Below are 14,747 nucleotides of genomic sequence, written 5' to 3'. Positions count from 1 at the left end.
TATCTGATTCCTTAAAATGGATTTGCACATTTGTGGAACAGGAAGCTCAACCTTTTTTTCCCGAGCACATCTGCAGTCGGCACACAAATCTCCTTCTTCGTACAAGTTTTAGTCACGAAACCTAACATAATTCAGCCAAGCATTAATTCCATTTCTTAGTAAAAACATCTTCCTATGGGTCGGTAATTTTGATTTTCTAGTATTTATCATTTGTTTTTCAGGAGAGTTTGATGTGTTTGTGATGGTATTCATCCGTTGACACTCTGTGGTTGACCCACATATTTCCCCCCTAATTATGAGTATACAAAAGAGAACCCTCTAGGACATCAAATAGATCTGCTAGATATTGGTACTCTTCCTAAATTTGCACTTATAATGCTTAATCAAATCCAAACTAACTTCAAAACCTTTATTCTTTGTCCTAAACCATTGCTATCCAGAAAATATCGTCTATGCAGACTGTATGATCTTTTACTTAAGCATAATGATTAGCTGGTCAGTATTTAATCCTATGGAAAAAATTCCACTTCCTTTATTTCAAGTGGTAGTGATCAATTATAGACATATTGATATCATTTTTTGTTTCTCAGGGTGAAGGTGGACTGGCCTGGAATACTCTCAAATTTAGTCTTGTCAAAAATTCATGATTGATGCTGGTGTAATGTTTAATCCAAATTGCACGTGTGGACAACGCACCAGGGAAAATTACGCATTACATTCCGAGGAAAGGAGACTTCATCTTTCAATAATATCTATTTACACTAAGCATATGCACTTGAAGATTAAATCTGTATGTCCACTGGAATTAGTTTCTTTGTTTTGGTGTTGATATCAACCGTATGAAAGTTATGCGTCGTTAAAAAAAGGCTAAGACTTTTCCCGGTCCAATTTTGGACAATGACGCACACTACTGGACAATTCTAGACTAATGTTTTAGCAGATCATGCTTACAAAACGAATTCACGATAATGAGTGCCATGAATGTGCATTGCAAATTAAAGTTTCATTTCTCCCAAGGCTAATTTCACCAACCATATATGGATTTGCTCAAGGATACCTTTGACCTCCAGCGAAGCAGTGTAAATGTGCTGACAAATTTTAGACGATTCGTCTCACTTCAAGGAGTGATAATGGTAAAACTATGAATAGGCAATGAAAGTAGCGCTGATTGATGTTTTATTAAAAAGATTTTTTAATGAATGGTTTCTTTAGAAAAACAAGTTAAATATCACAGAAGACATTTTGTGTGGCGTCGTGGCCTCATTTCAATGAAGGGTCGAAGCCAAAGCAAAAGCTCGCACAGAGAATCATTTCTAAAGCGACGACTTGTCGTTTAGATACCGTGGAAGGGCCCTCCATTTAAAGTCCCTTTGAATCAAGCCATTGACAGGAACAATGAGGATTTATTGTCTACCACTACTGCACACACGGAGACCAATTTCATGGGCGTTGGTCGGTTTCACTTCCAACACCTTGCTGGCAAATGTCAAAGCCAATTCCGATCCTATCCTATATGTTGGTATGTTGAAGTGTTTTTTGCGAGTTCAGAAGCGACGGGATGGTGTGTCGCACTGATGCGATTGAAACTCCCAATTAAGTTCGCCACGTTGTCATTGATCCTCAGTTGCAGGGTGCATTTCAGATCAAATGGGCTGATTCGCAGATTCACATGACCGAGCAGTTCTTTTTGCCCTTGCTCGTTCCAATACCACTACTGTTGTGACCTGCAGACCCCGCAGATCCGCTCAAGAGGCCAATGCCATTCATATTGGGATTGACGGGTCGATACACGCCGGCCTTGGGTGAGACATAATGAAGATTACGCAGCAACTCTGGATCCTCCGTGTCGGGCACGGTAGGGTCTTTAATCATGGCCATTGGTCGTAGCAAGTTATTTCCGTTGGAAGTTGATCCGTAACTGCTGCCGGTTGACGTTTTACTGCCGGTACTGCCCTGGCTGCCGGTACTGGCATGAGACTTGAGTGACTCAAACCCGAGTACCTTAGGTCCATGGGCGGGCTTCATCTCCAGATGTACTTGACCTACACCGGCGCGAGTCTGATCAGCTATTGCCGGGGATTTGAGATCGTAGCAACTGGAGCTGGAGACACTGCCTCCCAGGGGAGATTTAGGTGACGCCACAGGAATCGAGCCCTGACGTTGCGTTTGAGATCGGAAAGAGGTTCTTCGACTAAGACCATTGGCACGCACATGGGCTGAGCCTACAGGTGATTGAGAGCCGGGATTACAATCTCCCGGGCTATTGGATCCATTGACAGCCCTGTGAGTGGTACTCGTGAATAATGGAGACTCGTCGAGAAAGGCCAACTCATTCCTCGTAGGGGCTATTGAGACTCGATGTTGGGATTTGCTTCTGATCCTCCTCTTATCCTCATTTTGAAGTCTGGGAGATCGAGCCTGACTAGTAGATAAACAGGGAAAGACATCGTCCTCCAGAATGGGAGGCACCGAATTTATGACAGGCTCATTTTCGGATCCTGAAAAGGAGATGTTGGCCAACTTCTTCTTCAGAGACGAACTGGCACTCCCTCCCCCCGACTTCTTGGGTAAGCTCAAGTCTGATTGAGACCCAAAGGAGTTGTTCAAGGCTTGTTTATGGCTCGTGTTGGTCGTAGAGGAGGAAGCCGAAGAGGGGCTTCTCTGCAATTCGCATTTCCCGCTTTTGATGGCCGCCAGGGCACATAACTCAAAGGCCTCTTGTACCTCTTTCGTGGCCTCGTAGGATTTTGAACTGGTTTCAATGAAATTGACCGCCCCAATGTCACAGCAGACACCCAATGCTTGATCTTGGCTCACAGGACCTCGACCGACCTTGGATAGTTGATCTATTGTCCTCGGATCGGTTCGCATATCTGATTGGCACCCACACAAAATGATGGGCACACATTGACGAGCGTGTCGTCGGATTTCCGGAACCCATTTGCTTTTCACATTCCGGAGGGATATTGGATCAGTGATTTTGTAGCACAATAAAAACACATCCGCATCAGGATATGAGAGGGAACGAACCGAATCGTACGCTGGAGAGCCTGGAAGCAAGATTTATAAATAAAAATAATTGCAACTCATAAAAGTGCGCAGGGGCGAGTTTTATCGGGGAGGGGGATCAGGTTGATGTGGGCCATGAATTCCCAAATTTGAGGAAAAAGGGGCGAGGGTGGAGTCCCAAACGACTTCTGCTAATAGTTCAACATGGTCACTTCCAGGTCTCTTGGACTCGTACCAACGCGAAATACGAAAGAGTGCAAGGTGGCTTTGATTATGCTGGTGATGTTTCTAGGTAATAAATATTTACGTTTCCCTCGGCGCGTGGAGCTCGGAATTGATTTCCAAAGCCAGCAAACGCTTCTCGTTTCGAGCCTCCGAGTGTGATTGTGAGAGATTGATGGCCTAGCAAACCCCTGTATTTTCCTTCGGGTAGCTTCATTCAATGACTTCATTGCAATCTAGCTCTCAAACGGCTTTAAAAGGCCATGCATCATTATCTATCAATGGTGTCAATATAACCCGAGGGCAAAATCAGAACACTTGGCCTCCAACATCCATCTCTATTGGCAGGCAGGTTCGCCTCCTCAGAGTATGAAAGTGACCTGTTTTTTGAAAGATGTGATGATTTGAATTGTCTCACCTGAAGTGTCCCAGAGAATCAGATCCACCTTCTGCTTATTCACCTCTTGAGTTGCCAGGACTTTGTCGAAACTGGTTGGCACATACTCCTGGAAGATAAACATCATTAGGTTAGTCAATCCGTCCATTCGGCGAAATGCGGCTTCAAAAGTTAATGTTGGCATTCGAGGGTTCACGATCAGTCTACTAATCAGGTGTGGCGTGTTTGTTCTATTTCAAGATTGATTGGGAAATCTCAGGACAAGACTGTTATGCTTGCCATGTGGAAGTGAATTTCTCTCACTAAGCGTTGTTTGCATGCAGAGAAGTCATAACTTTGGCGTAGTTCTCGCTATTTTTTTTCTCGTCATCATACTAGGAACGCTTATCTGTGAATTAGCTCCTAACTTTTCTCCAAGCCTAATCTGAAATTAGTCGAGGGGAGAGAAGGAGCTATTGGCTTACAACTTGGCTCTGGCTTGGTCTGAATATTCTTTTATATTTAGTCGCCTTGGCAGACTTTCGTCTGATCAACCTTGCGGCCATGAAATCAGTCTGAAATTGCACATTACTTTCCATCGTAAGCTCATACGTGACCGGCATCTTTATTGAAGGTTCTACTCGTGAGTTAAGCTTAATCTTGAGGCCTCGAGAAAATCGCGTTTGAATCGAGTCTAGATCGCATTTGACTTGCGCACATGTATGGTTGATGGCCATTGTTTACGTGTGCATTGAGATTACTATTATGTGAACTGATTAATTTTCCTTTGGAGCAAAGGAAAATGGTATTTCAAGCACACCCGTCCAACGCAACGAAACGACCTTCACATGAAATAAAGTGCTTCATCTTCTCAGACTAGAAGATAAGCCTTCCACAATCGAAATAATCACAAGAGCACTACTTGAATCATAATCTAAACACGCCATCGGCATGAATCGGATTTTTTTTATTTTCTTTCCTCGTATCCCGTTGTCCATGGTGATGTCGTCAATAACGTCAATATAACACACATACACCTTCCTTCAGCTGCAGCTGGAAGAGACTCGTCCCATTACTAAAACGGGCAAAGTGTTTATTCAGGAAGTGGGAAGTGGGACCTTAACTCTACTGGGGGAGAAAACACAGGGTGGACGCTTAGAATCGTCTGTCTCGGGCATGAACATGAAGACTCATAGACCAATCCCCCTGTATGTTATTGCGTAGGGCCGTCTGTCGGTGAGCCAACTTTTAAAGGGTAATAATCTGCATGGATGAGTGTTTTCTGAACAAACATCCCCCACCAAGGGTAGTGAAGCTTACGTCAGTTCCTCCATGGACAATCGTCAGTAGGAGGTTGGAAGTTGGGATAAAGGTACGTACGACTTGACGAGTATAGCGTATGTATATGCCAGCCACTACAAATGCACTCGTTGACAGTCCGTGTCTTTTCTTAATTCGTTAGTTGAGTGCATGAGAGCATTGGCCTATTTTGATATTCCGTGATAGCTAGTGCTTTGAAGTAGTTCATTTCGTGATTTCGCGATAACTGGATCGTTAAACCGGGCTTGATTAGGATCATGAGTATGTGCATAGAGTCTTTTTTGGCCCGAGCTCTCAGTTAAAAACGACTGAGGTTCCACTGATTGGAATGAAACAATCGGGGGAAGAAAGAGACGCCAGGTGCAAAATTCCGGAACAAAAAGTGAACCCTTGGCATTGTTAATGAATAATGAGTCAAGGGAAGCCAGTACTTTGGGAGTGAACAATGGAGAGGATCAGAGTATCAGACGACTTGCCATTGAATTGAAATGACCAATATACGGTGCACTATGAAGCAGAGAGACATGTCAGAGCCAAACTCAGAGGCAGACAAACAAAGCATCAAGGTTAATTTCGAAAGAGCAACAAAAACTTGATCACCTTCCATGGCTCGATGCATTTCACCGACCCTTTTTAGTGGAACTGAATCACTTAGGGATTCTAAGCGGAAGCTAGGCCATCCAAGACATGTCGTCTCGAATTAGCATAGAGACTTCAGAAGTGATTGAGGAACTTAAGCAACTTGAGTGTATGTCAATACTTGAGATTGATTTCACTTTTCTCGTGCTGGCCCAGAGAGGCGTGTAAAAAACCCTTTAGTCGGATGTCCTTTCCAGTTTCCTGGTTTGTCCAATCTAGACATCTCTGTGTGGAAAAACAACTCCGTTGGTTCATGAGAAAGAGAGAGGATCGATGAGGATCAGGAAGAAATCCTGTTCTCTGATCTAAATTCAGATAACTGGCATTTTATGACACCCTTAGCTAAAGGTCTCAGATGTTCGTCAAGGTACCTCAATAGGTCTGGGTGTGAGAAATGGCGCCCAAACAGATAGAACAAGCCCTATTCAATCACACATGTGAAGGTCGTGGTACCCGAAATCTTAACGAACAATGCCTCTGTTGCCAGAAGTCACTTCACTAAGACAAAGCACATTCCGAAGGTCATAATTGGCAGCACAGTGATCGGTCTGCTGTACCGTACATCCGCCAAGTCACTTCACTAAGACAAAGCACATTCCGAAGGTCATAATTGGCAGCACAGTGATCGGTGGTAAAAAAAAAGAAAACGACCAAACTGAAGTCAATCTGTCAATTTCTATCCAATCTCATGTCAACCTGTCGGGGGTTTCAGCTCTCAACATCTCTATTTTCCTGGTGAATGGGGATGCCAATCCCAGATCAATTTCGTCGGAGTTGTCATGAAAAAAATATTCTTGTTTTGGTCACTCTGACAAAAGCCCTTTTCACCCTTTTCACAAGCGTCAAAGCCAAACGATTAGCCCAACATTCAGGAAAACTCAATCAGGGTTTTTGATTTGAATAGCCATGGTCGGTGCGTCATTTGAAGTGCTCGAACTGATGTTTCCAGATTCTCAGGTCTACCCTCACGAGATTTTGAACATCGATATGTGGAAGAGAGTCGGAGGAATTGTCGAGATGTAAATCTTTGGATGCACACCATTTGCTCGACAGCCTCGTACATCACGCGGTCCAAAATGTCGAATCCTCAAGTACATATTTGGATTTCCAGCCGTTCCAAGGGTCTGCCCGGACCCCTGATATGGGCCCCTAGAGATCAAGGAAGCTCTCGAGCAAATGATACCAAAACTTGCGCCCAGATTTCACCCCCAAGGTACAGTACATGTATACCTCTCGATCTCTCGGAACATCTCGTCGTCCTTCAAAGATCGTCTTCCCATGGATTCCTGCTGTTCTGATGACGCCGAAATCTAATCCTTTGACCACAATTGTCACAGGAGCTAGGTTGCCAAGTCGAGTTAGACGAACTAGACGAACTCGTTCAGTCCTGAAAATGGAGCTCAGCTAAGTCTCAGGTGTTGTTGGAGACTCGTTGAAGCGATTAAGAGGAATTATTAGTCCGTTTCTGGTTTCAAGCTCTTTTTTGTCTACTCGAGACTCTAGCTAATGCTAATGGTGGCAAGACAGATGACCCAAGATTTTGGAAAATGGAAATGATAAGGGAAGGCGAGATATTCGAGCATTAATTTGATGTTCCAACAAGGAAACAGGTGACGAGATAAGTTTGATGGCTTTGGGATGTGTTGGAGCATCAATATATATTTGATAAGAGGAGCTGATATCAAGAAGTTGTGATCTTTGTGGTTTTGGCTGATCACGATGATCTTAAATCAAGTGTTAAATTGCCATGTAAGGACAATCTGTCGAGAGGAAGAGTAAGCACTTACTTTAAATCATCATTTGTTCAATTACATCGATTTTTTTCTGGAAGTTCTCAATACTTGAACTTCGACAAGGCAATCAAATCGTCTAATTTTGAATTCGTTTTTGATCGTGTCTAGAGATTCTTTAATGGACAACCGACAGCTTCTGATCAAAGGCTTCACGAGACTTCTCGACCAACTGGACCGATTCAAGTTGACCATTTGTAGTACCTCTGTAACTATTCCTGGCTGATCAAATTGATCGCCAAGTCCACGGGTTCAGCAGTCCGGAATACAAAGCTCAAAGAATGCCAGATGAAGTGAATGCTCGCTTATCAAGATGACCTTGCAATATCATTATATAGGGAGCACAACTCATTCTGAGATCTGAATACCAAACTTCTCTCAACCGAAATCAAGATAAACTCCAAAGAAAAACAGTTGTTGGGAAGTCCGGCGAATCGTGTCATCTCTTGCTCTTGAGCACCTCAAGGTTTCCTTCGCATTTCATCCGACGCCAAAAAATATGGTCATTTGATTTTAAACGATGGTCTCGTTGCAATGAATGTCCTTGCCATTGACATTCAAACGATGATACCTGATCGTCAAAGAACAGTCAATGAAATAAATACGTACAAGGGTGGGACTGACACTCATCGAGATTGTCCGAACCAGTTTGAAATATTTACGCGTTGCATTCGTCGACCCCCTCAATTTGGCTCTCAAGGATCTTTTCCGGGCCTCGTTTGTGGTTGCCAGAGGACTAATTGGCCAATAAATGCGAAAAACGACAGCGCATAAGTGCTTTCGAACAAATTTCGTCGGAAGAAAATTAAGGGCTCGGCATTCCCACCTCGAGATAAAGGAGACCCAAGAAAATTCAAACTTTGGATTCCAGGTCGATTCGTTATTGAAACCACCAGACATTGTCCAGAGTCTGCGGACTACTCGAATCTTGAACCCACATAACACTTTCGAAAGTAAACCGGGAAATATGTTTGCCAACAGAGGCAAGTACGTATGTAGAATGGAGAAGGCAAATTCTGCTGAAGTAGCTTGGGTCTAGAATCATTTCGAACCAGGAAGTGGATATTGGGCAGAAAATTCCTTTCACCCCTCGGAGGGGGGAAAGAAATATCTTTTTTGCCGGAAGCATTTGAGAGCCTGGAAAGGATGGGCGTCTTTTGAATAGCCATCTTAATTAGCTCGGCGACGTTATAGTACTTCACGGACCAGCTCTAAATAGTTCATTACGATACGAGCAAACGCTCAAACGAGGCCAGAACCTGTTGAGAAAATAACTTCATAAAGATATATCTTCATGCTACGAGCTCCTTAAAGGTGAAAGGAAACTCTGGGCCTTTAAATTAGAAATCTGCCCTGGTTCATCCAGAACCGATTTTCCGTTTTGTTGTCATCGTGTCTTCACTCGATTTCAAGTAGTTCTTGGCAGAGGATTACTGACGAATCATCACGGATGAAGGAGCTTTGAGCTTTGGGTTATTGGTTGCCCGCGGGTTCAAATATCCTCACTTCTCACCCGAATGATAATTTGTGTTTATTTGAAAATTTCTCGGAGGAGTCGGGTGGATGGATAATTACAGTCCGGACACGCACCCAGTGGCATCACAATCATCATGGCCATGGACAACGCACCTCATGGACCGACATTCAATCGCTGATTTGGTAATCAACCGACTCTCTCTGAAACTTGGCCCTTGAGGTGCTTTTGGGCAGTCCACTTATCATGCTGACTACTTCAACAACAGCATTTGCTTTTGTCGTGTTCAATTGTCAAGGGCCAGTTAGAAATCTTGAAGTCTTGAGGTGTCACGAGAAATGATAGCCATTTATTACGATTAACTTCTGATTAGAGAGCGGGAAGAAAATCCAAGGAATTCCGGTTTCTTGAGCGCGAAGTTCAGCCGGGTTCAGATAGTTGTTTCCATTTTAGGGAGGATGACCATTTTCGATAATTATGATAATTACACTTCACCAAGAAGCGATTAGCTTGTAGCAAATGGATGACGGAGTTTCATGGATGGAGAAAGCGAGTTTGAACAGAAAAATGACTCTGACTCTGACGGATTTGCAAAATTTGACTAACGTTCACCGGTTCAATGAGCTCTTAGAGGAATTAGCAAATTCAATTGGCAAATAAATTCTCGTCCTTCATTGGCGCTCTACTTCAAATACATCGAGCATGAACCAGAAGCAGCTGTGGCTTTCCTGAGTGTGTGTGTATGTAGAGAATTCGTCGGTCATGAATGCATTAAAATACTTTGCATATGAAGAAATCCTATGGCGCCGCTTCGAAGTTGGCAAATAGGAAAACAAACTTTTACAGCGAGTACATTTGTTTCTCCCCAACCGTCTCTTCCTCGGTCCCCTCTTTCTCGCGCTAAACACGTGCGATAGTGGCATAAAAAAGTCCTATTAACCTCTTTTCCATCCACCGTTGGTGAACTTTGGTGTGGCACTTGAACACTTGCGAATTGGCTACCGAGCTACCAATACATTTTTTTATTATTGCATCGCATAGGCTTAAGGCAAATATGTGTTAGCTCGAGCACATACTACATACAGTACGCGTATTGTACCGTACTCGTACATACCGTTCAGCCATATGTCAAGGAATGGTGACCTACAAAGATGGAACGAACGAGGAGAAGCTCTGTTTGCTCCATCAAATCACATTATCTCGAAACAAAGACAACTTCTATTACCCACTGAGTTACGAGCACAGATGAAGAACAAGGGGGAAGTGTAAATGGAATGCGGAGTTATCGGTGACCATGAATAGAAATTCTGGGGGCACCAGGGTACGATACTACTTCTTGGAAATCGCTCTAACATTATTTCTTCCACCTGATTTTGGCGGTCGACGTCGTGCTAACAATTAGTCACTTGCGAGCCAATCGGGCTCATGTTGCGTAAGATAATCATTTCAGCCTTTGGAAAACGAGTTGTGTACTTGAAGAGAATATGATCATCATCATCATCAACAACAGCACAAAGAGCGAGAGCAAAATCTATCTATCTTGGACCTAATGCCAGATGGAATGGCAACAAGGGTGGGGTTGGAAGCATGCTGCCATGTCGTACCATGTTCGGTTTTTTTTTCTTTACTACGAGAGATTGAAGCATATTGTGATTGGATGAAGTCGTTCATGAAGAAAAAAGGGCGATGGTTCTTTGGAATCTGGTCTTAGGAAGATTGAGGATGCTCAACTCACAATGGATTCCTTAGCCAAGCGTGATTGTTGCCAATATTTCAAATGCCTCATTCTAAAGCACATGGGGCCAATTCATAACTCGCCGAGGATTATTAACACCATTCCAGCTGGTTTGTACCGTTTCAAACCATTACGATGAGCATAAATTTGAAGGATTCATCTTCATCGCGACTGGGTTGGGGTATTTGTCAGAAGCTGGCCGCCCAAACCCATTTCACAATCCACGAAAACGGCCAACTCAGGACTGTACTAAATATCTTCGCCTATGCACCGTACTACCTACCCACAACCTACCCGACAACCATTCAGCAATTGTAACGAAATGGTTTTGTTTGAGCGATATATTTGTTCTTGATTCCCGTAATGGCATCTTGTGCAGCTCAGCCAAACCTTACAACCCATCGATTTATTATTACATTTGCAAAATTCATGAGTCAATTCAATTTTATTAAATATCCAAAACTCGTCTACTCGAGAAATAAAGTCCCTGTTTCTGGAGCAAGGTGCCCGACCTTTATGCTTCGATTCCGAGTCGATTTTCACCCCTTCGTGAACAACCCTTTTGCCTTTTGTAAATGCCTTGTTCAATGGTCTGTGATATGACTTACCTCTGTCCACTCGTCTTGTGTGAGCCTTCGAATGAGGGATGATTTACCACATTTCGCATCACCCACAAGCACCACCGAACATTCTGCGCGACCAACCATCTTTGATTGACCAGAGGATGACGAACATGAAGACAAATCTAGAGTGTTAGCACCACTCACTTGACCAAAAGACTTCTTGGACATCATCATCATCATCACCACCACTAGCACCCGTGATAACGATGACGATTATGACAATGATAACAGAGTTTGTCCTCTTGGCTTCCAACGAGGAAGACGGACCCCAAGACTCGAGTCCATAAAGTCATAAATTCCAAAATTGGAAGCACATCCAGACTGGTCACCAAAAATTTTTGACAGGTAGTTGACCTAACCCAGAGATATTGGACAAGGGCCCGATTCACTCGCGGGACTCTCACTTTGTCGAGCTCAATGCTAATCGGTCATCCAAGAGGACGTCCACCGAATTGAAAAAACTCCGAACTACCGAGTTTAACCGGTCAGTGATGATTGAATTGATCAAATATTTCTCTGACACTTAAAGCCCAACACAATCGCACTGGTTTTCCCATACTTCCACAGAGGGCCGAATGTTTTTCATTAAAAAGATGACACATACAAGTTTCTGGGGAAGTCAAAGGAGGATTCGTTTCCCACTTGATGACTCGTCGGTGTGGATATTCGTATTGCTTAACTCCTTGAGAAGAAATCACATCTTCTGGAGCTTCTGGGCGGGGCTATGAACTTCTTGCTTCTTGCCTCTTGCGTACACCCTACACAGTACAGTCACATTCATATGTACAAGGTTGGAGTGGAAGCATAACAAGTCAATCTTGAGTGAGTGACAAGGGATTTTTGTTCTCCCACCAGATGCACTGCATTATTCTTGACGAGTTATGAGTAATCTCTTTCCTTGAAGAGCTCATTCCTCACGTGTAGTATCAGCCTTATCCGCAAATGAAGATGGATGCAGAGCGACACGGCTGGAAAACCAGTTTGAACACGAGGAAACAAGTGTCCGTTGTTTGGCGGAAAATGCACATTTGAACAGAGAGCTGACAGACTCTATGATCAGAGAAAAGAGCTGGCTTCTCAAGCCATCCAATTTCCCCTTGCGTGTGTATGTGGAACAGGGTATTAGTTGATGCGTTTTTCCACCTTAGCTCTGAACTGAATGGGTCTCCGTCACTAAGAGCTGTCATTGAACTACTGGACGTGGACGAGTTTGCGGGTGCGTCTCTGCTGTCAAGCCATCAGCTACTGTTCGCCCCTCTGAGGCTCTGAAAACGTTCGCTTTGGATCAATTGGGCAGACCCGCGGGTATCGGTGAACCGAGTATTTCGCCAGGCGACCGGGTCCGTTCACTCCAAGTTCTGGAGCGCTTTGCTTAGAGCACGGAAAGGCGAGATGGGGGGATAGTTTTCAGAGGTAAAGGGGAGATTGCCTACTGTCAGAGACCGATTTTGAATGCATCTAGTAAGTGATCGGGGGACAAGATGCTTTTCTGTGCTATTATTTTTCATTTGAATGAACAATCATGAAAATTTTGACAAGCGACATATGATTGGGCTTAGGGAGGAAAATACTGTAGAAATTTGTTTTTTTTTTAATAAAACATTGCTTGTTGGTTCAATTTTTTTTTAATTTTTCAAGACCTTTAGATAGTGAAAAAAAGATTCAAACATTAATGAACACGCAAATATGGAGCGCCAAATTCCAGTTTATAGTTTAGAATATCTTAGAATACTGGTGTACTCCACAAATTCTGCAAAAAGTTCTCGCACCAGTTGCATTATTTTGAGATAAGAAAATTTAAGGTTTAGTGTTCAACAAATGAATTGAATTCTTATTGAACTATGGTTTTATGGATGCGTTAACACGACATCGTTTCAAGAGAAGATTGAACAACAATTTTTGGGAACCTCATTTCGAAAAATATTTCTACAAAATCCGTCTCTGCGTCTGAAGGAAATTAGCTTCCAAGTAACTGAAGGAACCGATATATTCCCCAATGTCTTGAAAACATAACAAAAATTAAGGGTTTATTCATTTGGTTTTATCAAGTATGCAAAGATTGCAACGAGAAACGAGATTATTGATCTGAATTCTTACCGGAAGTTCCGCGCTCTAAGTATGGCCAGGGATTTGCCGAAGATAAGTGTGTTGAATTTTTTCCTACTGGCTAACAACAGCATGCATTGCATGCATTTGTCATTGCGTTGTATGTACCTTCCTACTACAACTGAAAACAGTAAAAACGTCAACTGAAATGTGGGCGGAATAATTAAACACTCACGTCGCCAATCTACATGTTGGCCAACTATACAAATCCGGCTGGCTATATTTCAAATTTAGCAAAAAGTACCTTTGTATGATATCTCCCTTAGCTAATGGACATGAGTCAAACAACCAGTCGTTTGGAGAAGCAATTTGAAATTCAAACAGGAAATTGAGCCTGTGAATCATTTTTCAAACCTAGCAAACCCGACAAAAAAATCTCATGGCGTTGAGAATGAGAGGTAAGGAAAAGTTCAGAATTGCCCAATGGTCGAAAATTCGATCCATTGGAAAGCCACTTTGTGTGCCCAATTGCATTGGAAATTATCCTAGTGCATGGGGGGGGATTGTCCACAGAACAATATGCTGAACTCAAGTCGGATGAAAGGGAAAGCAATAATCTGTTTGATTAGTTATGAACATGAATAGTGTAAATAATAAACACTAGAGAGCCTCGCTTTGCCTATTTTGTGTTTCCAGTTCCTCGACAGGAAATGGCTGTAAAGTAAGAGTACTGGTTAAGGAAGTAACTCATTGTGTAAAAGGGATAATTATATGGGCAAGAAAGTGATATTCACTTGAACACTTTAAAGATGTTGCACTTTGAAATCAAATGTATTTTTGACTGATAGTATACTGAAAGTGAGTTCATCTAAGAGCCTAAATCCAAAACCTGATAGATCTACAGCAATCATCAAAGAGGCAATACAGGGTGCGTCAAGAAAATTTGCCGCCCTTTTAGCAAGCACAGTGCAGTTGTTGCTTGTGCTGACTAGCCCAATCTTTTTTCTCAGTTAGCTACCAGTCTTAAGAATGCCAAGATGGCATCAAAAAATGGTTTTGCTTTTTCCTGAATTTTGGAAAAGGTAAGTAGCTCTTATCATATTGTGCGTTGAAATAACGAACTTGGAAATTGTCGAGTTGTTAGGCATGCCTCAAAGGACTGTGAGGTCCATCCACAAGGCTTTGGTGGACTCCAAGTCCAACTATGAGGTAGTGGGGGATAGAAAGCCTCATGGGACACCTTGTCTCAAAGGTTATGAGCACCAAATTTCCTGAGCATGTCATGGCCTTTGGAGTCATCTCAGAGGGTCATGTGATGCCGCCACTCATCTTTGAAAAAGGCCTCAGGGTCAAGGGTTGTGGCTACTACTTGTGGAGCATGGTTGAACAGGAATCTAATTGACGTCCTAACAACTGTTAAGCTGGTGGAAAAATTAAAGTCTGCATTTGCCAGTCTTCAAGAACATCACGCCAAGAGAGCTTGCCAGCGTTTTAGGCACCGTGTCGAACTTGT

At 43.0% G+C, this 14,747-nt stretch overlaps 1 protein-coding gene across 1 annotated transcript; it reads right to left on the bottom strand.

Annotated features, from left to right (window-relative positions):
* Positions 1 to 1,159: 1,159 nt before the first annotated feature.
* On the bottom strand, positions 1,160 to 12,559 carry LOC131885957 (uncharacterized). The gene is made up of 3 exons (XM_059234172.1): positions 11,174 to 12,559; positions 3,650 to 3,737; positions 1,160 to 3,050 (listed from the first exon to the last, which is right to left on the bottom strand). Exons 1-3 carry the CDS (start codon positions 11,366 to 11,368, stop codon positions 1,666 to 1,668), a joined length of 1,668 nt encoding a protein of 555 aa, XP_059090155.1. The 5' UTR covers positions 11,369 to 12,559; the 3' UTR covers positions 1,160 to 1,665.
* Between the last annotated feature and the right edge of the window lie 2,188 nt (positions 12,560 to 14,747).

Source organism: Tigriopus californicus, chromosome 8 (genome assembly GCF_007210705.1).
Source record: "Tigriopus californicus strain San Diego chromosome 8, Tcal_SD_v2.1, whole genome shotgun sequence".
Taxonomy (NCBI): domain Eukaryota; kingdom Metazoa; phylum Arthropoda; class Copepoda; order Harpacticoida; family Harpacticidae; genus Tigriopus; species Tigriopus californicus.
The sequence above is the reverse complement of the archived record's forward strand: the minus strand, read 5'-3'. Positions and strand labels throughout refer to the sequence as shown.

Bases quoted from the DNA above. Each gene is read 5' to 3' on its own strand.
- LOC131885957 (XM_059234172.1), bottom strand. From the start codon at position 11,368: ATGATGATGATGATGTCCAAGAAGTCTTTTGGTCAAGTGAGTGGTGCT. The intron at 3,738-11,173 runs GTAAGTCATATC...TTTATCTTCCAG, and splicing joins CACAAGACGAGTGGACAGAG to GAGTATGTGCCAACCAGTTT. The intron at 3,051-3,649 runs GTGAGACAATTC...TCTTGCTTCCAG, and splicing joins GATTCTCTGGGACACTTCAG to GCTCTCCAGCGTACGATTCG.